At 40.2% G+C, this 19,162-nt stretch overlaps 2 protein-coding genes across 9 annotated transcripts in view; one reads left to right on the forward strand and one right to left on the reverse strand.

Annotated features, from left to right (window-relative positions):
• Positions 1-12,067, forward strand: part of LOC103467236 (band 4.1-like protein 1) — a 45,443-nt gene extending 33,376 nt beyond the window's left edge. For 2 of the 5 annotated variants that reach the window (XM_017305715.2, XM_081608899.1), the window contains exons 14-24: positions 135-164; positions 860-1,015; positions 2,105-3,079; positions 4,221-4,271; positions 5,584-6,033; positions 6,193-6,414; positions 6,510-6,569; positions 8,506-8,595; positions 8,710-8,790; positions 9,387-9,503; positions 9,576-12,067. In XM_017305715.2, the coding sequence (XP_017161204.1) occupies positions 135-164; positions 860-1,015; positions 2,105-3,079; positions 4,221-4,271; positions 5,584-6,033; positions 6,193-6,414; positions 6,510-6,569; positions 8,506-8,595; positions 8,710-8,790; positions 9,387-9,503 (2,232 nt within the window). In that variant the 3' untranslated portion in view covers positions 9,576-12,067. The remainder of the gene's footprint in view (positions 1-134; positions 165-859; positions 1,016-2,104; positions 3,080-4,220; positions 4,272-5,583; positions 6,034-6,192; positions 6,415-6,509; positions 6,570-8,505; positions 8,596-8,709; positions 8,791-9,386; positions 9,504-9,575) is intronic. The other 3 variants (XM_017305716.2, XM_017305717.2, XM_008413442.3) reach the window with 2 other exon arrangements.
• Positions 12,068-12,726: 659 nt separating this feature from the next.
• The window catches only part of cntn3a.1 (contactin 3a, tandem duplicate 1), a 108,508-nt gene continuing 102,072 nt past the window's right edge, over positions 12,727-19,162 (reverse strand). For all 4 annotated transcript variants that reach the window (XM_081608901.1, XM_081608900.1, XM_081608903.1 and 1 more), the window contains exons 21-23: positions 18,900-19,012; positions 16,388-16,556; positions 12,727-14,061 (exon numbers count right to left, since the gene is read on the reverse strand). In XM_081608901.1, the coding sequence (XP_081465027.1) occupies positions 13,970-14,061; positions 16,388-16,556; positions 18,900-19,012 (374 nt within the window). In that variant the 3' untranslated portion in view covers positions 12,727-13,969. The remainder of the gene's footprint in view (positions 14,062-16,387; positions 16,557-18,899; positions 19,013-19,162) is intronic.

The following is a 19,162-nucleotide window of genomic DNA, read 5'->3' on the forward strand; positions in this document are numbered from 1 at the left end:
ATTTTACCTCTTTGTCTCTGCACACATCTGTTCCCACGCGTCGCCCCTCAAACTCTGCTGCTTTGCCCCTAAAACCGCTCACTCCACCTCGCTCGCTTGCACACCCCCCTTCCCCACCTCATCTGTCGGACAAGGACGTGGTGCACCTTCGGCCCAAACAGGAGGTACTGCTCGTCCTCTTATTTCTGGCATGTGCTGTGTATGCACGTCGTCGGGAGTTCTGTGTTGACGAGTTTACGTCTGCATCGTTCGCTTGTCGGATGCACAGCAAAAATAAAAGCAAGTCCAATTTTAAAGCTCCTATCGCAGTGGTGCATGTATCACTTAAATTCGTAATAATCGTTCCGAATGTCAGCTTCAAAGATGTTTGCGAGTTGAAGAGCTCTCATGTTGAATAACAAACAAGTATTGGATCTCTACAGAACTCAATAAGCTCCGACTTTGTGTAGCAGAGATAATGACTTATCTTTTCAATTGCTAATGATGTTTTCTTTTATTTTAATTCTGGCTGCTATATTAAAACGTATAAACTCATTTTGACTCAATAACTCAAACAACAATCCCTCTAAGTGGATTTTATTTCGTCTGCACACTGTACACACTGAAACCATATCAGTCACTGGTCATGTATCATATAGTTTGCACATTTTTTGAAGAACATAATGCAACGACCTCTGTCGTTTTAAACGTGATATAAAATTAAAGTTCGAGTCGAGGAAATGGAAGTTCTCTTTTTTTTGTTTGTTTTTGTTTTTAACAAATCAAATATATTTAGTTGAGTTTAGACATGCTAACTGTGTTTACATTTCTAGCGAGCTGGGTTAATTTCCATTCATGTTGTCCTTTGCTGTCCGAGCAGCAGTTTCTGGATAAGCCAGAGGACGTCCTGCAGAAACACCAGGCCAGCATCAACGAGCTGAAGAGAGCTTTGAAGCAACCTAACAGCAAGAAGGCGCCGAGAGAGAAGCGCCTGCCTTCAGCAACTCCTCCTGCAGGAACCCCGGAACGGAAAACGGTAAGACTCGCTTCCTACTCTTAGTGCTCACTTGTACTCCTTTTATTTCTTAATCTTGTAAACTTGAATCAACTCACAAAAGTCTTCTGTTCACATTAATTGCAGGTGTAAATGTCCAAACCTGTCACAACTCAGGTTCAACTAACACAACTAAATTTTATTTAAATACCGTCGATTGTCCTCCCTCGTAGTATTTTTTGCTGGATTGGACATTTTAAATCGAAACCAAATGTCTGTCTTCATTTAATAAAGCTCCTTATAAAGTCTTTGAATGCCTGTAAGTGGTTAATTACGTATTTGCTGAATTAATCACTAAGTCCCTGCTGTGTCAGCCACCTTAAGGGTTCAGCAGGCTATGGTGAGTAAATCTTCATTAGTGCAGAGTGTTTGAGGGCTGCAGCCTCATACTGAGTTCTTTCAGGGTTTGGCCACCTATTGTACAGTTTATAACAGTTTCTTAACTCTTGGGGGGGGGTTCATCATATTGGTAGTAGACAAAACTCCATGGCAGCCGGGGCATTTGTATAGATTCCACTGACTGCTAGAATAACTTTAACACACACACATGTGGCGCTGTAATATTTTCTAAAGCCATGTTTCTTGATATACAATATGAATGAAACACAAATATATTGGTGAGGCTGTCAGGCCATGCTGTTTCTTATAATATCAAAAGAAATATTACCTCAATCAAAATGAAAACGAATGAATGAAAATGAGGGAAATTTTTAAACTTGAAACATTTTTCTTTTTTTTTTTTTTTGCCAATTTATCAAGGCTTCACAATAAACCCAGTCCAGTGGGAAAATAAACGTTGGGTAAAAACCAATTACTTTGCATAACGCTCAGGTTCTTTAGGTTAATGTGACCCTGATTCTAATAAATAGATTTTTAAATTACAATGTTTACACTTATTTAGGAGCACGGTGTAGAGAAATATTAGGTAATGGTTTCATAGACCATGTTTCTATTATTCTCATTTGGGTAACTTTAAAATCTGCACAGAACTTGACTCTTGGGGCTAAAGAGGGATTACTAATAGAGGATTCATTTTTAGGCTAATACAAACTGTCTACTCTGTCAATTTAGGCAACCAGTGATGCCAAATTGATTGAGAAGCAGGATGGTTATGAGACCACACTGGATTCTTACTTCAATGCAGAAAAAAGTGAGACCTCATCAGGGCCAGAGGCAATTACGAGCAATTGCCAAACATCCAGGGAATGTTTATCTACTAAGCTGGGAACATCTGTAACTGACTCAGCAGGAGGGAGAGATATGAACAAGATGGAGGACGCAACTAACGGCCATCCTGATTCTGCGTTAGTGAGGAATATGCTTCATGAAAATGGATATGGCTCTCCACCTGACAAGATGATGAATGAAATGAACAAAGACACAAACATTTCTCTGTACGAGCGTCGAGAGAAAAACAAACCCTTTGAATCTCTTGCAACTGTGGATTCCTTCCCTAAGGGCTACAGACCTAAAAGTGAGAGTGGCACAAGGCACAGTGATGCTCGGAAAACGAGAGACCTGAGCCCCGACTCGGGGGAGAAGGATGGCAACAAAACTGTGAACTCGCATTCAGAAGTCACCAAAATAGCTCCGCTCAAACCGCAAAGATCAAAGAAGTGTTTGAATAAGGAGAACAAAGTTGTAAATCCTCAAACTCAAAGACAGTCTGACAAAAGCGCATTTGGTGCTGCTGGGAATGGACAGATGAATAAATTGCTCTGTGAGTCAGGAAGGAGACACGATGATGCCACTGTGCTGCAGTCTTTGGAGTTGTATCGGCAAACCCAAGTTCCCCATCAGACGACGAGCGAGTCGTTATCGCAGAAGGAGCTGAAGGACTGCAGAGATTCAGCGGGGACGAGAGGGAATTCTCTGCATGAGGACAATTTTCCAAACATCTTAGAGTTTAGCTCCAAATTTCCCACCGCTCCCCCTCGCACCCTCCCTCTGAAAACACACTGGTCTCGAGAGAGACCGAACAACATCGACAGCAGCCACATCCACCACCGGACCACCAGCCAAGAAACGGCCAAGAGAAAGCAACCGGTAAACCGCCAGTTCCTTCCAAGCCTGTTTTATCCATCATCGGAAACTAAAGCATTGCATGAGCTTCAGCCAGTGTGGCTTTCAGATCTTGTTTTCTAATCATCTGAATACAAATAACATCACACACACGCATAATCCTTCAAACGTCATGTGGCTGCTAATGAGAAAGCAAAAGTTCACGTCCCTGCGCATCGTACCATTGACTGCCTCAGTTCACGTCCATGGGATCAGGAGCATTTTGCTTTCGTCCCTCCACCCTCCTCCCCGTTTCTTCTGCAGAGCTTCACATCTGCTCGGCCGTTTGAGAACGCTGTGGGCCTTTAAGCAAAGCTCATGTTGCTTAAGCTTCAGGCGTCCTTAGCTCTGTCAACTTAACATAGTCTCTCCTTCCAACATCCTCACAAAGTGAAGGAGGTCGTTGTTGCAAGGAGTGCAAGACCTTTTCACCCTTTTTTTCTTTTTTCTCTTAAAGCCTATTTTCACATAATTTAAATCCCTTTTTGCAAAAAAAAAAAAAAGATAAAAAAAGCTTTGAGCATCTGAAGCAAATGTTCTACCTTGGCACCTCTGTAGCAACAAGAAAAAAAACTGGGGAAAAAAAAAAAAAGGTTATTAAAAGTAATATCCTGCAGAACTGCCAAGCCGCTTCAGGGCTGGGGTATTCATATGCTGCATTTCCAAATATGAATACATCTCCCCTGAAAGGGAATTTCTTTTTTTTTCTTTTTAATCAGATCTCTCAGTGCATGGCATTACCATTGCACTTGCAATCATTTTTGTTGATGTAATCCACTGACTGATATTTCAAGTGCATGCTTCTGACAGCAGCTCTACTTTCTAAATTCTCAGATGTACATTTAAGGAGTTGTGTATTCATTTAATGAAAAGTAACTCACCTGTACCCTGCATCCAGCGCTATGAAAGCTTACTCAAGAGCAATGAATAATAATTTTTAAAAAGTCACATTATTTACTTGAAATTACCTATCTGTTATAATATAAGCTGGGATTCACATGGAGCCTGATTTAAAAACAGGCTTACCTCCCAGCTTTCTTTAACTTCCCTTTCTGATATGCTTAAACATTTCCATTACCAGTCTTGTTTTAATGTTTTGCTTATTGTTTGTGTTTCTATTCTCTAGGATACACCCCCCACCCCTGCCATCCATGAGGAGCATTTCAGCGAAAGTTCAGTGAGTTCAGCACTTTGATTTCTTTGTTCGAAAATGTTCACGCTTTAAAAGAAATGTTTGTGAGTTTTAATCAAACCAGCACAAAACTTATGTTGTCTTGATCCACATCCTTTAAGAATAGGCATATTACAATATTTTCCGCACTATGAGGTGCACCTAAAAACCTTAAATTTCCTCAAAAGCCGACAGTGCGCCTTATAACCCGGTGCGCCTTATATATGGACCAATATTGAGCCACAATAGGTCTAGCAACTATAGTAAGCAGCCGCCGACTTCATTTTGCCCGTAGAAGAAGAAGCGCATGGTGCATGCTGGGATAGTTGTCAGAACGCTGGTTTGTAATTTATTAATAAAGTTTGACTGACCTATCTACCTACAGACCGTCTAGAATCAGGTCGTCTGCAGGTCATTCAGCACCACGTTCTCCACGAACATGCTGTGCACGAACGGAGAAGCGTGACCATCACCCTTCGTCACCCTTCTCCGTGAGCCTTGCAGCTCAGTCACGGAAGGCTCTCCTCGTCGACCGGAGTCGGACTGTTTTGTTAACATTCACTTTAGTGCAGCTCCATCTAGTGGATGCATAACGCAACTCCAGCCTCTCCTGTAGCGTCTATTCTATGCGCCTTATAATCCGGTGCGCCTTATAGTGCGGAAAATTCTGATACACGATTAAAACAAATACATTGTGTGATTTAAGTGAGCTGAAACGTGACATTGTTCTGACTTGACACTTAAAGCTTCGACAAACTAAATGAAAAATGTCAACAGGACCAAAGTGTAAGTTTATTAAAGTGCAACTAAGCTTTAATAAACACATTAGCAGGTTATCTTTCTGTTCTGTTTTCAATTTTTTTTTAGCGCTATCAATACTTCTAGAAATTTTACACTGGCTTCATTAATGTAGCGCTTTGCTGTCAATGTCTCAAAATTGAATGACTGCCTCTGCCAACTGTGGATATCAAACATCAGCACAGAACAGATCATGTGACACAGACAGACCAGCAGATACTGCAGTCAATAAGGCCTCTCCAACACTCTCAACATTATTATAAACAGTAAAATATATACTTGGCTGGTAAGGGGAAAACGATTAGATTCCTTTATTTACACTATGGTGAGATTTAGGTGATGCTTGCTCGTAAGAGAAGCATAAAAATAAAACCAACTAGTCAGAAATAAAATGTGTGACCAGTTATGGGATGGCCTGATGAGATTACTCACATGAGGTTGCTTCTTTAGGTTTTCAAAAAAGACGTCCAAACTTAGATAATTTAAATGTCTTTCTTTGTTTGTTTGCTTGTCTCTATAGAAGGAACCATGGGAGAGACGCCTAGGCTCTGTGTCCGAGGATGACCAGGACCATGACATCCTCTACCTGAAGGAAACCCACCTGGGCATCGAGCGCAAGTGTTCCAGCATCACTGTTAGCTCGACCTCCAGCCTTGAGGCTGAAGTAGATTTCACCGTCCTTACAGATCTGCAAACGGGCATGGAGGAGTTCTCCAGGGGTATGTCAGAGTTGGGAGAGAGGGATCTTTCGCCCGACGGGGGGCTGCGCTTCGGGATTGACTTGCTCCAGCAGCAAGGCCCCCCCGAACCACTGCCTCCGTTAGTGTCCGCTCCTCTCGCCAGAGGAGCTAGTGGCAGCCCTCCGGCCAAACTTATTCAAGCTGAAGAGGTCCGACCAGATGTCCGACCCGAGGTCAGACCAGAGATCCGACCAGAAGTCCGACAAGATGTCAAAAGACCTGACGGCCAGGTAGCCTTTTCAGAAGCTTTATGCATTAAATATTGTACTCCTTTCATATTGCTTGGATACAGTTCTTTAAGAATCCTCAGCATTTCAAAAGATTAATGAGGTGCTTTTTGTACAAGTAGAAACCAAATCAAATCTTTTTGTTTGTTTTTTGTTTGCAAGCCTGTTGTGCCTAAAAAACCAAAGAGGTCAGTGCCAGTGTCATCATCAGTGGACAGAGATCAGTTGCACAAAGAAGCCAGTCGCCTCCCTACGGTAGCGCCTCTGAGCAGAGAGGCCAGTGATGTCATGCCCACCCCAACGGTGAGAAAAACAGACACCAGGACAGAGACTCAGCCCAACGGGTCAGAGCTCACCACCACCATAGTGGAGTTCACAGATCAGGTTGGGCTCATGGCTTTTTGACACAATCAGAGCTTGAAATGTAAAGTTAGATGCTTTGAGCAAAAAACATGACACTGATTCGGTCTCCGTTCCAGGATCATGGCATCACGTCGCTAAGCGAAGTTTCTTACTCTACGAGACAAAGCGTATCTCCAGTGAGTATAAACAGGACCTTCAGTTTATCCTGCCGTCCAATCACTTCAAAAGATGACAGACATGAATGGATAGAGGCTTTTTTTTTTTAACACCCATCATCACTCACATACCAGAAACACTGAAACAAAAGCAGATGTTGACCTTAATCTATTTAAATGACAGACCAATTAAAACACCTTATACACACAGTAGAGGGAAGATTAGGACAAATACTGCTCTAGATGGCTTTTTTCATCGTCATGGAAACAAACCAGACTCAGAGTTTGTCCACAGCGATGCTCTTATCAGGCAGCTTGTCTTGTGCTGGAGACAGTCGATTTTTTTTATTTTTTATGTTTTTTATGGTGTCTTGTGCCGTTTTGGAAATATTTGTATTTATTATGACTCCAGAAGCACTTTGTGAAAGCATCCAAACCAGTTTATATTTTGTCATTATAAAATCGTGGATTATTAGTTGAGTAAGATGAGAGCTGAACACCGTGCTGAAGCTCCAGCTGCCTTTAGGGCTTCTGCTCCAAACATCAGAGGTGCCTCTGCAGGGGGGACTCTAGTAAAGCTGCAGTAGGTAACTTTTATAAAAAATATATATATTTTTAACATATTTATTAAAACTGTCACAATACTCTGACAGCATAACAGCAGACTGCTAATCTGTGCTCCTCTGACTCCTCGATATGCTGCTTTTGCCATCTGCAGAAATGCACTCTTTCTGGTCAGAAGCAACCAATCAGAGCCAGGAGGAAGGTCTTAATGCTGTCAAACACAATTGTGTATGTGCTGCTCACACCTCACATCACATACAAACTCAAGCTTGCTGGTTTGCAGCAGCTACGCTAATGGTAGAGAAGGAAACTAAGATTCATGGCAGGCTCTGCAGTGGTGGAGGAGGTGTTGTGCAGCAGAGAGCAAGGGAGAGGGTGTGAGCAGCGTGTACACGAGCACTAAGACATTCCTCCTGGCTCTGACTGATTGTTACTGACCGGGAGTGGTGCATTTCTGCAGATGACTGGAGGACCACAGGGAGGAGACATAGGACCTAGATTTTTGCACAGATTATATCCTATATTATAATGTCAGGACATGGTGACTGTTTAAATGAATATGTAACAAAAACACATTTTTTCTAAAAGTTATCTCCTTTAAAGCCACCCTAACTCAGCTCAAGGACATTTTTCTGTGAGCTCAAACTCAACTTCTTTTGGAGGAACAAATCAACCCTCTCTGTGTCGCCAACTAATCAGTGTTCATTCTGAAGAGCAGGGTTCAGAGATTTGGCTGAAAGGGGTCTCCAAAGCAGACCAAATATTGATCTCCAATGCTGCCATGCTGTTAGGAGAAATGACTTGAAGGACTTTTGGGGAGAATCAAGTGTAATGAACCTGTAGAAGTCCGTCTCCATGAGAGGAATCCTGATTCCTGACACTTCGCTAAGTGAAAGAATGACACGCCACTGGAAAATATGAAGGGCACAGCAGACGAACAGGATGTGGGGCAGCTTTACGTTAGACATCTGACTGAAGTGTCTGAGAGCATTTCTGTTTACGTTTCAAAGGAATGTATTAGTAATAATAAACATTAACATTTGTTGCCTTTGTTCATAAATGTGCACCACTGGAATTAGCAACCTCACTGAACACCACTCTATTATTTCTAATGCACTCCTTTGAAATGAAGTTTCAATAACAGAATTAGCACGTGCATGTTATGACTGCTGGGCTTTAGGGCTTGTTTGTTTGCCATTTAGGAAAATAATTTGCTGTTATTTGAATGCAGCTGTAACTTTAATATGTATTTGGCTGCTTAGCTATTGATAAATGACTCAGAGGCTAATTAAGCTCATTTCCATGGAAATTCGCTAGCAAACAGGACAGAAATTTTAATAGTATTGTGCTAACTATCTAGTAATTTGTGTTTGGCTGCGTTTTGCTTTATCAGGTGCACAGAGGCGGTTTTGGAAGAGAGTCGGCTGGTTCGCCTATCCTTGTCGCTGAAAACGTTACCTCAGCAACCACTCATGTCTCAAAGGTACGGAGGTAGAAAACCCCCCAAAACCAAACGCAAAGCGCATGCAACCGTCTCGCATTTGTTGAAAGACTTTTATCTGCTAATCATCTACCAAGCGCTAACTCTGTGTTGCAGACGGTGAAAGGCGGATACTCGGAGACGAGGATTGAAAAGAGGATTATAATCACTGGAGATGACGACGTGGACCAAGAGCAGGTGAGACAGGAAAGAGTTAAATAAAGCAGAATCCAAAAAGATGGAAAGACTTGTGATCTGTGGGTAGGTCAGACTTGAAACACAGTTCAAAGTGGTCAGAAAAAAACTAAAAAACTGAAAAATGATCAAATTGTCCATAAAGAGTTTTTAAATATATCCATATCTTATTTATTATAAGAAGAATTGGAAAAAATTGGAAGAGGAAATTTTGAATAGAAAGTGGCAACGATTTTATTTATTGCAGGGAACAAGATAAAAAAAAAAAAAACGTTAAGTTACTAATTAATGTGCATATTAATAGCACTTAAATGCTCATTGTAACTTCTACAAGTAATGGAGTTTTCTCAAAATTAATTAAATTAATTATGGTGTTTTAGTAAGTAAATGGGCTGCGACATGACCAGGCTTTACTTGAAATGTTGCGACAATAATGGCTTCTTTAAAATGACTAATAAACAGCTGAAACAAAGCGTTACTGAAAGTACGTGCATTCCATCACTGCCTGTGTGTTTCATGTAAACTTTAAATGCATTTTGAACTGAAGCTGAAAATCTTTGTCTTGAGTGTCTCACACAAAACTCCTCCTGTCCTTGTAGGCTCTGGCTATTGCAATACAGGAAGCCAAGCAGCAGCATCCAGACATGCAGGTGACCAAGGCGGTCGTCATTAGGGAAACCGAACCATCCGCTGAGGACCGACACGGCACCACATAGGTACAGCTGCTGTCTTGGCTCTGACTGACTCTTGTCTTGAAAGGTTGTGATTGTGGCTCGTCTGGTCCTTAGTCTCGTTTTTTACTGGAGCAAGAGTGCCCCCGTGTGGACCAGAGGTGTCGGTACCTGAGCTGAAGACGCCACCCACACCATCCCTACTACATACGATGACCGTCAGCAGGGCTCCGGACAGAGATCCGCTTCTACAATGGTGAAATGGACCTTTTAAACTTTTAGATTTCCATCGAAGCATTTCCTCTCATTTTGATCCAAGGAGCCGCTCACAGTCGAGCTGCAAAAATCCTGTATGATTCACGCTCTTCGGACGACAATCCGTCTGCAAACCCGCCCAAACAAAATACCAAAACACGACGAACAATTAAAAGTCATGATCCAACCAAATTCCCCTGCAAAACCTCTCAGGACCTTAACGTTCAAAATGCTTGGTTGAGTATTCCTTAAAGGAAGTTATAGTTTGAGGATTTCTGTTAAATGAATCACTGTGGAATAATCTGAGCTCACATCTCAGATTTCATAGAAGGAAATTTGGGAATATCTTAATGATCGACAATTAATTTAATAATGCCAATGTGTCTGGAACTGAATTTGTTTATTTGTTGGTCCATGAAGTAGCCATTAACAAATTCAGGAAAGAAGGTTTCGGGATAATTTCCTGAAAAGTTGTCACTTCTCCACTTCTGCTTCGACTGAAGGAGAAAACGAATTCTTTGACTGAACGATAACGATCACGCGTTGATTAAAGGAGATTCTCGTCTCTGCCTGATCACTTTAAGTCCTTCTGTCTTTTTCAACCGACTTATTTTCCGCATGTTTTTAAAACTTGACGTGTGGGTGGCAAGTATGCAGGGATGCACACATGCTGCAGGAGCTGGTGTTGCACAGTGTAGCTGTTGGATTGATTCAGAACAGTGTGAAGTAACGATGCTTTAGATTGAGCCCAAGTTTCTCTCCCTGCCTTTAGATAAGCTTTCACAGTCCATCTGGATGTAAAAGCCACTCTGGCTGTTTTGTGTGGTAAAGCTCATAGAGTAGACTCAAAACACAGCTGCATTGGTAAAAGTAGTACTTGAGGTAATGTCTGCATGATATCATTTCTTGCATTACTGGATTGTAATAAGACTCTAACATGGATGTTGATGCAGAAGGAGGAAGCAAACTGACTGATCATGAAGATTTAGGCTCAAATATTCACAATTATTCTTGTGAAGGAACAGGAACATCTGTTCTACTCCATAACTGAAAACTCAATGAAAGTGAATCATTGTGGTTGAGCCTTTTCATTTTTAATACATTTGCATCTCATTTTGATGGTGCTGTACAAGATATCTAAACATATCAGTTCATTTTTAAAATTTATTTAAATCTTAAGGAACGTCAGAGGTTTTGCAGGCCTGCGTTTTGTTGCACTGTTTTTTTTTTTAACTGACTTGCAACAATACTTTGTTCTTCTTCCAAACCGTTTTGCTTACATGGTATTATGCATCTGAACTCTTCTGATGTGTCATGTAAAGTTCGCCGTCATAAGTAGAATACAGTGTAGGAGAAACAGGAGAACCTTTAGCTGTGTGGGATTTAGTATGTGAATGTTAGACGAATGCCACAGACGTGTAATGTGCCAATTGAGATAGCAGTAAAATTGTACAAATGCCGGTTTTGTATTGAGAAAAAAAAAACAATTTTTTTTATAAATGAGCTCCTTTTAATTGCAGAAGTGCCAGAGAGACAAATACATAAACTTGGCGTGACAAGGTTTCCCTTTAAGTATGCTGTCTTTAAGATGTGGAGAAAAAAAAAACTAATTACTGAATACAATCTCTCTCTGCCTGTTTGCCAAACTCATATTTTAATAAAATTTATGCACCATGGAGGAAAAAAAAAAATACATTCAGCAAATTAAAAATAAGACAATGCAACACATTGTCATGTCAGGTTTATGAATGCACTACTGATGATTTTTGCTTTCAAACACTAAACTTTACAATGTTCACATGTGTGGTGTAACTTCTGTTGTGTTTCAGATTTCGGTTCTGCATTTTTTAAGTGTAAAACAAAACAAAACATGGCATTGTCCAGCTGGAGGGCTCAAGGAAAGACAAATGCAGCTTTTTTTTTTTTCTTTTTTATCCCTCGTGCCGTTCTTTTGGTGCCGTTTGGTGGATTGTAGAAGACGTGAAGTACGTTAGTGACTGACTATGGGCAGGATGTGCACTAGGGGGCACCGGTTACCTAAAAGTATCGAGCTTTGCATCAACACTAAGCAAACCCAGCTGAAACACTTCTCACCGTTAACATTAACATTCTGAGTAATCCAAATCCTGTTCGGAGAAGCCTGTTGGGACAGACTGATCCAGGATGGGCTGAAAAGACGGCACATTTGTGGAAGTTTGATATCCAGGAAGATGCAGCGTGGGAAAGCCGTGTCCAATTAACTGTGTCTCCGCTCCATCTCCTCTGCTCTGCTGCTCTCCATTGCTTGGTGCTGTGTCTTTGCTGTACATTGTGCTTCATCCAAAAAACAAAATAAAGACCGAAGGAAAGCTGAAGATGAGTCCTGTGTATTATGTGTGTAGCAGCTCTTTTCTTTATGCTTAAATTTGCAATTGCAATGCAAGAAAGTGAATCTAAATTTCTTAATTTTAAAGGGTTATCAATTTGCTTGTAGTTGCACTCTTATGCTGCATTCCAGTTCCCCCGGAAATCGGGGTTGGATTTGATGTCACACCTAAGGTGACACCATTCCAGTTATAGTTTCAACAGCATGTCAGTGCCTATGAACATTATCATGCCTCTTATGAACATACTTTTAGCCTTTCTATAAGCAAACACCACTTTTAATTTGTTCAGTTTAGAGTTGCAAGCGCTACATGCAACATTGATCATAGATGGATTTGCATGTTTGAGTTTTTAGTACAACTGTGATGCATTACTACTAATTCAGTGGCGTCTGAAGGCAATTACTTGTACTGTATTTGATTCCAGGGTATTAAAATAAAGGGGAATAAAAAAATTTTGAAAGCCATCCATCGTTTTCCATCCACTTTATATAAGCACTACTTTCTTGAAAAACTGCATGAGAGCTAAATGGAGTAACTTTTAGGTCAACAAAGGGCATTTTTATGTTAGTGTAATATTTCAGAAGGCAAAAGGTAGAGATGTAGAAGTGATGTGAAAGGGTGTCGAAATCTTAACCGCATGAGCGAAATGAAAGGCAACACTTTAATTTAAAGAACATTTGGCCCAACGTTACAACAGGGACAGAAATGAGGAAAATGACATGATCTTTATTCAAAGCAGACTGATCCTTTCAAACCACTTGTGTGTGTGTGCAAGACACACACACACATTGGCCAACCGACAGTGAAACACTGAGCTGGTTTTGATATAAACTATACTAGAAAAGTCAGAAAACAGGACCACCTATTGTATAACAATGCTCATCAGGACAGAAAGACGACAAAAAGCATTTAGTTTTCTCCCCCCCCCCCCCCCCCAAGTTCGAAACATTCAAAGATATGATTCAGCGAGAGCTAAGATACAAGGTGGACAAACAAAAACAAACGTAGTCCTGAATGATAAGTCGGATGGTAATCATAAGACTTAAGGCTCATTTGGGACCTGAGGATTTCATACATGTGTGTCTTGGTTATGCACTGATGACGGAGCAAGATGGGACATTTATCATTTACACAAGCCAGCTGCTTGACAGAAATTAAGCAATGTGAGTACAGGCTGCCGTTTCCCACGATGCAACAGGTATAGCTGCACTGTGGCAGCCACTTTGGTTCCAGTCAGTTTTATGGCCACTTGTAATGTTAGGAATCGAAGCAGGAAAGAACAGAAAGGTCCCAAATTCTGTTTTGTCTTAAAGCAGTGAAGCTTAATCCCCCTTTTTTTTTTTAATTCCATTTGATGGGATGATCATTTCCTCTCAGAGAAACGCTTCTTACCTCCAATAAAGTCTCCACTTTAGATAAGCAAGTAAGCGATGTAGGTCGCCTCCACTCTCAGTTCCGTTTTCTGAAGGAAAAGCTCAGTGGTACACACACTAAATAACTCCTTTTAGAAAATAACCCGCACAATTCCTTTGGGAGAGCATGTACATGTCCTAATTTATCCTCCAAGGTGAAAAACATACAAGAATATCCACTAGTTAGAAAGTAGATGAGAAAAACTCATCTTCAGAAAAAGGCTGGAGTCAGTCGAGTCAAGGCGTCCCTTTCGGTTTCATAAAAGCAAATTCTGAAAGCGGCACTTCCTTTCAGCAACCACTTTAGAAAAGTGAAGAAAAGGATCTTCCCTCACAAAGAAGACCTTTAGTGGGGCAGAGAGGAGAGACATGGTAGGGTGGAGAAGGGAGCAGGAGGAAATTAGGCTTTCGGCCTTGTGTCGTCTCTGACCTGCTGTCCTTCCACTCTGAATAAGAAGCTGCAATATCTGGATGTTTGTCATAGCAGCATTCTGCCTGTGAGAACTACAGCTCCAAGGCTCACCGCTGAAAATCCCAAGGACTCCGGAGCTGCTCCCGTCGCTATGGAACCTGGAATACAGAATCAGATGAGAATTAAACAAAACCAAAAGCTTGTGCCTGTAATGTACAAAAGTGTTGTATCTAAAACAAACAAAACGTTTCCTGTATAGTTATTTGAACCGTTTGGTGTGAGTACACCCATATGTCACTAGATGGCAGTAGCACAACAAGAACGCTCATGAAGACTGGAAGAGCTTGAAGCAACAGACAGTTTTCATCAAAAGCAAACATCCACTTTCAGCTTTAAGTGCACGACGGAGACCATTCTGCTACTTTGATCATGTGTGGAAAAGCTACAATTTTAACGTCTACTGTGTGAGAGAAAAATGTTTTGATAAAAAAAAAAAAAACAACCATTTAAGCAGGATTTACTGTGAAAAATGACTCGTATGGAAGCGTGCAGTAATTTATCAATTAAATGCAACTGTGGGATGTGTTTAGATCAGTGTTTCTCAACCTTTTTCGGGCCAGCGCCCCCCTAGCCTTTATCCAGGTCCCTCACCACCCCCCACCAAAGAATTTGCAGGCTACTTCGCACTGACTATTTTACCATTAATATTACTATCCCTATTGTAGATGTTTTGATTTTTATGTATTTTTATGTATTCATCAAAAATTATTTCCCAGAGAACAAAAAAGCCATGGGAATAGAAATTATTTTCACAGGTGTCTACAAAAAATGCAACGAACATTCAAGTTAAAATTGGTAGGCCTAACAGCAGCCAGTCAGAGTGGAAAAATATTCTTGTTCTTTGCCGTTTTTTAGTTGTTAAATATTCCACAAAATGACCAGATAAAAGATGTTTAACATGCCAGTTTAAACGTTGAACTATTTGCAAAACGACTGAGCTCTGCAACATTAAAACATGGATAGAACTGTAACTACATTAATCATAGCTCTTCTTCTCTTCAGTGTTTCTGTGAGTTTCTAGTGGTGCAGCTCTGTGCTGCCTTCAGGACAATGGGACATCAGAGTATCATCCATAAAAGTTCACCCAGATGGCATTTATTGTGCAAACTAGAGCTTTCAGGAGGGGCATCACTTATTTATTGACGCTCACCATCAGTAATCTTCACTTATCACCTGCTGCGCCGCCTAATCGTCATGTGTTTCACATCATGTGTTGATTTTTGACTGTTCAGCGTTGGATTCTCTGTTTTTATGCCATAATTCACATCTAGTTTGTCGCTCCGTTTCATGTCCCGCTTCTCCAGTTTCAGTTTTGCACGATGTGCACGTTTTTTTTTTTTTTTTTATCCCTTTGGTGCGCAGAGTTCGGGAAGCGTATCGATGGGAAAAAGGCAGACTGATAAACCTTTTAAAACAAGGAAAACAATTTTGGTATTTTGATTATTGAAATTTAAAAGTGCTGTGGTATTGTTGTTCTACCACACCCGTTTCATACCGGACCACAGCACTAGTGTTAACGCTAAAAAATTAACGCTTTCTATCGTGGTATCACCCATGGAGGGATTTCTTTATTTAAATGGGTTCATTTTTCAGAGGGATACAAAGTCAGGGTATCGTGATTTTAGTAATTGCGTGTTTATAAGAGATATTTTCTGCTGTCCTTCCATGGCGGGCAGCTTTCAAACGGAAATATTTATTTATTTATTTATATATATATATATATATATATATATATATATATATATATATATATATATATATATATATATATATATATATATATATATATATATATAAGTTGCTGCTTTGACATGATCACAGAAATGACAAAATATATGTACAAAAATACCAGACAAAGTGAATCACAGCAACGTCATCACCCAGAGTAACGCTGAACTGATGCGGTGAAGCTACCAGTAGCAGGAGCGGAGCTGCGCCAAGAAGCTACAAACACTGAATAGAAATCATGCCTGGCTACAGTTGCAGCCAGGCATGATTTAATGTTGCACAATACAGTTTTACCAAGTTGCTCAAAGTCTAAACTGGTATTGTTGTGCATTTAAGGTGTAAAGTTTACCTTCGACCAAACGTCCCCCAAAGGAATCCCAGCGCCCCCCACTTGCAAAAATTCATGCCAGCGCCCCCCTGCCGTCCTCTGAACGCCCCCTGGGGGGCGGTACCGCCCACGTTGAGAACCGCTAGTTTAGAGGGTTTAAGTGGATGTTCACACTTTCATCAATGAGATTACTCAAAGTCTTACTGTGAAGAAACGGACAATAATAAGCTACAAAGCAGCAGACGGGTAAAAAAATAAAACCGAAAATCCCTAGAAACCAAAGCAGGACCATAGTAATTTGAATTCATATATTAACAATAGTATAAACATGCATTTTAAAGAGACTTTTATTGTGATTGCCATCCTACCTTCCACTTTGGGGATGGTAATCTGGCGACTGCTGATGCCCTCCCCTCCCTCGCTGAAAGGTTTAATTTGGATGACATAGTCTTGGTTGGTTGGAAGTGACAACTCCAAGGAGGTGTTGTTGGTCTCCACCACGCTAGGGCGGCTGTGTTTGTCCTGGCTGTACATCACCTACAGGAAACAGAGTTTAAATGTTTGTGTCACGGCTTCACGTCATTCCAGGCACTTGGCATTGAATAAAGAGGTTTTATTAATGTCTAGTAATCAGATTTAAACAAGTCTCTCAATAACACTGCAAACATTTGTGAAGATGCAGTCTTATGAAGGTTTATTAATCCGGACTTTTTAATTGCTGCTTGAGCTACGGATGCTTTCTCAGTTTTACCACCCGCTGAACTCCGCTTACTGTAAAGCAACTTTTTATTGTGATAAAACACTATCTGGATCATTGGCATTCAACAATATGCAGATAGAGGTCACTTTTCCTTCTGCTGGAGTATTCTGTTAAAAGACAGTTTCTGTCCACTGTCACCACATGCTTGATCAACACACAGGATTGCTGCAAAGAAAGTAACTCTATGAAACTGACTTTTAACTTCTAGCATTAAAAGATCGGCTAACTTCGATTGTACTCTATTATTATTAATATTGAGCTGGACTGTATGCAGTTACTGGTGACAAAATGATCGTATTTTACTAAAAAGAATTAAATAAACCTGAAATTAGTTTGAACAACTTGGATTCCACTCCTGAATATTATTTAGACCTACTGGTGTTATAATAAACTTTTGAGATAACAATTTTTTATTTTTATTTTTTGGTGCTACGCAAATTGAACTGAAAGATATTTAACCAAGAACAGAACTGTCACGGGTGGGGAATGAAATCAATTTTTTTTAATCCACTCACTTGTAGATATAGACAATTCTGAATTGATTAATAAATGTAAATTCTCCATCATCGTAATGCTTTTGATAACCTAATATTGATGATGAAATGCCTTAAGAATCCCAGACCGAGAGAAATTTCTCATTTTGGACCTAGGAAGTTTGTACGGATTACAAAGTGGATTTCGGGAATGGATATGTGATCAAAACTCTCAGATAAAAAATCCAGTTTGTCAGATTTTAATTGGGATATTGATAAATACTTTTCCTCCTTAGTCTGCTTTCTGATTACTTAATTTTGTTCAAGTTTGTTTGTGTCATTTCTCCGTTTTATTCTTATTATCACAGTAAGCGCATATCTTTAGTTTTCTCTGGTCTGTTTCACATATTACAATAATGTCTAAAGTCCACTATGGGTGAATTCTTGCTTTTCTATCAGATTCCTTGATTTGCAACTTTTTTCTTTATTAAAAAAATCACTCCCCGGCTCCCTATTCACTCTGCATAAAGTGAATAAGGGTTCATTGGACCCTTATGAAGGTGTCATTTTCTACAATATTACATATTCCACAGTTAAGCAAAGAAACCGTAATATTTAAATGCTAGTGTGTTTATCATATACAGTAAATTATTCCCCTTGGTTACCTTGAAAATAATACACTTTTCTTATTTATACGATGCTTGCAAAAATGCTGTGGCGTTAGAGTAGACAATATTTTGTATTGTACATCAATATTTTACAGTGTGAAGATGAGCATAAATCCTTTTAGTCATAAATATATTCTGGTTTCTTGCTTTATCATGAAATACTTATCTGTCTTGTCTTTCTGGCTCTTGCTACTATGTCTCGGTCTTATCTGTTCCTGCCTTCTCTGGTCTCGCACCAACCCCTGCCTCCCACTGCTGCTCCCCATGTCTGCCGTTTCTAACCCCACTTATGTCACCATGGTTGTTCGCCAGACTTTAATCATCCAGTAATCATTCAAAAAAACATTTCTCCAGTTGTTTTTCTAAAGGTTTCACCACTGTATTTTCCTGCGCTTAGCTTGTGCAGGGCTGTTTTTTTTTTTTTGTGCATAACCTTTTACTGCTTGAGTTCAGATGTTGCCTTTTGAAATGCCTCTTGAGCCTCTTGACTTTCCATGCTTTAGAGCCCCAGTGAGGTCAACGTATGTAATGGTACTAAAGGACACTGTCAGGTCCACTGAAGATTTCTTTAACATGAGAGTTTAATGTTCTATTTTAAGGATTTAAGAAGGAGAAAACTCATGGTTAAAAATGAAAATATACTACTAACATAAGTGTTAGTCTATGTGGAGCGTTTAGAAAGGAAAAACAAAAACTTAAACATACCATCTATTGATAATATTACAAATCTAGAAAACGTTTCTCATCTCTTTAAACAGAGTTACATAATGATTTGTTACGGTTGTTTTCTAGTGATGCTGTTTACCAGCTGTTTTAAAGAGCATAAAGAGGCTAATGCAACTACACAATACACCAATAGTCTTAAAAATGATGTAAATAGACAATAAGTCTGTATAAAACTATGCCCTCATCATCTTAGCTGTGATTCCTCCTAGGTGCGGCCACTTTACAGCAAAGTGTGAAACTCTCCACTTTTTACCTTGTATCCCGTGACTTCGGACTCGTTCTCCAAGGCGTGTACCTGGTCCCACCGCAGAATGACTTTGGAGTTGGACGTGTTCCACATGATTTTAACTGGGGCTTGACTGGGAGCTGGAGACGGACGACAGGGTGTGGCATGAGTGCAAGAAGAAAAGCAACAAGTGGCTGAATAAATAAGTAACCCAGATACACAAGAACTTGATGACAGTTTGCTAGGTGATCTCTGCTAGGAAAGTATTATTTGAAGAAGAGGAAGATTTT

This window comes from Poecilia reticulata, chromosome 7 (genome assembly GCF_904066995.2).
Source record: "Poecilia reticulata chromosome 7, P_reticulata-male-v2, whole genome shotgun sequence".
In the NCBI taxonomy this organism is placed as follows: domain Eukaryota; kingdom Metazoa; phylum Chordata; class Actinopteri; order Cyprinodontiformes; family Poeciliidae; genus Poecilia; species Poecilia reticulata.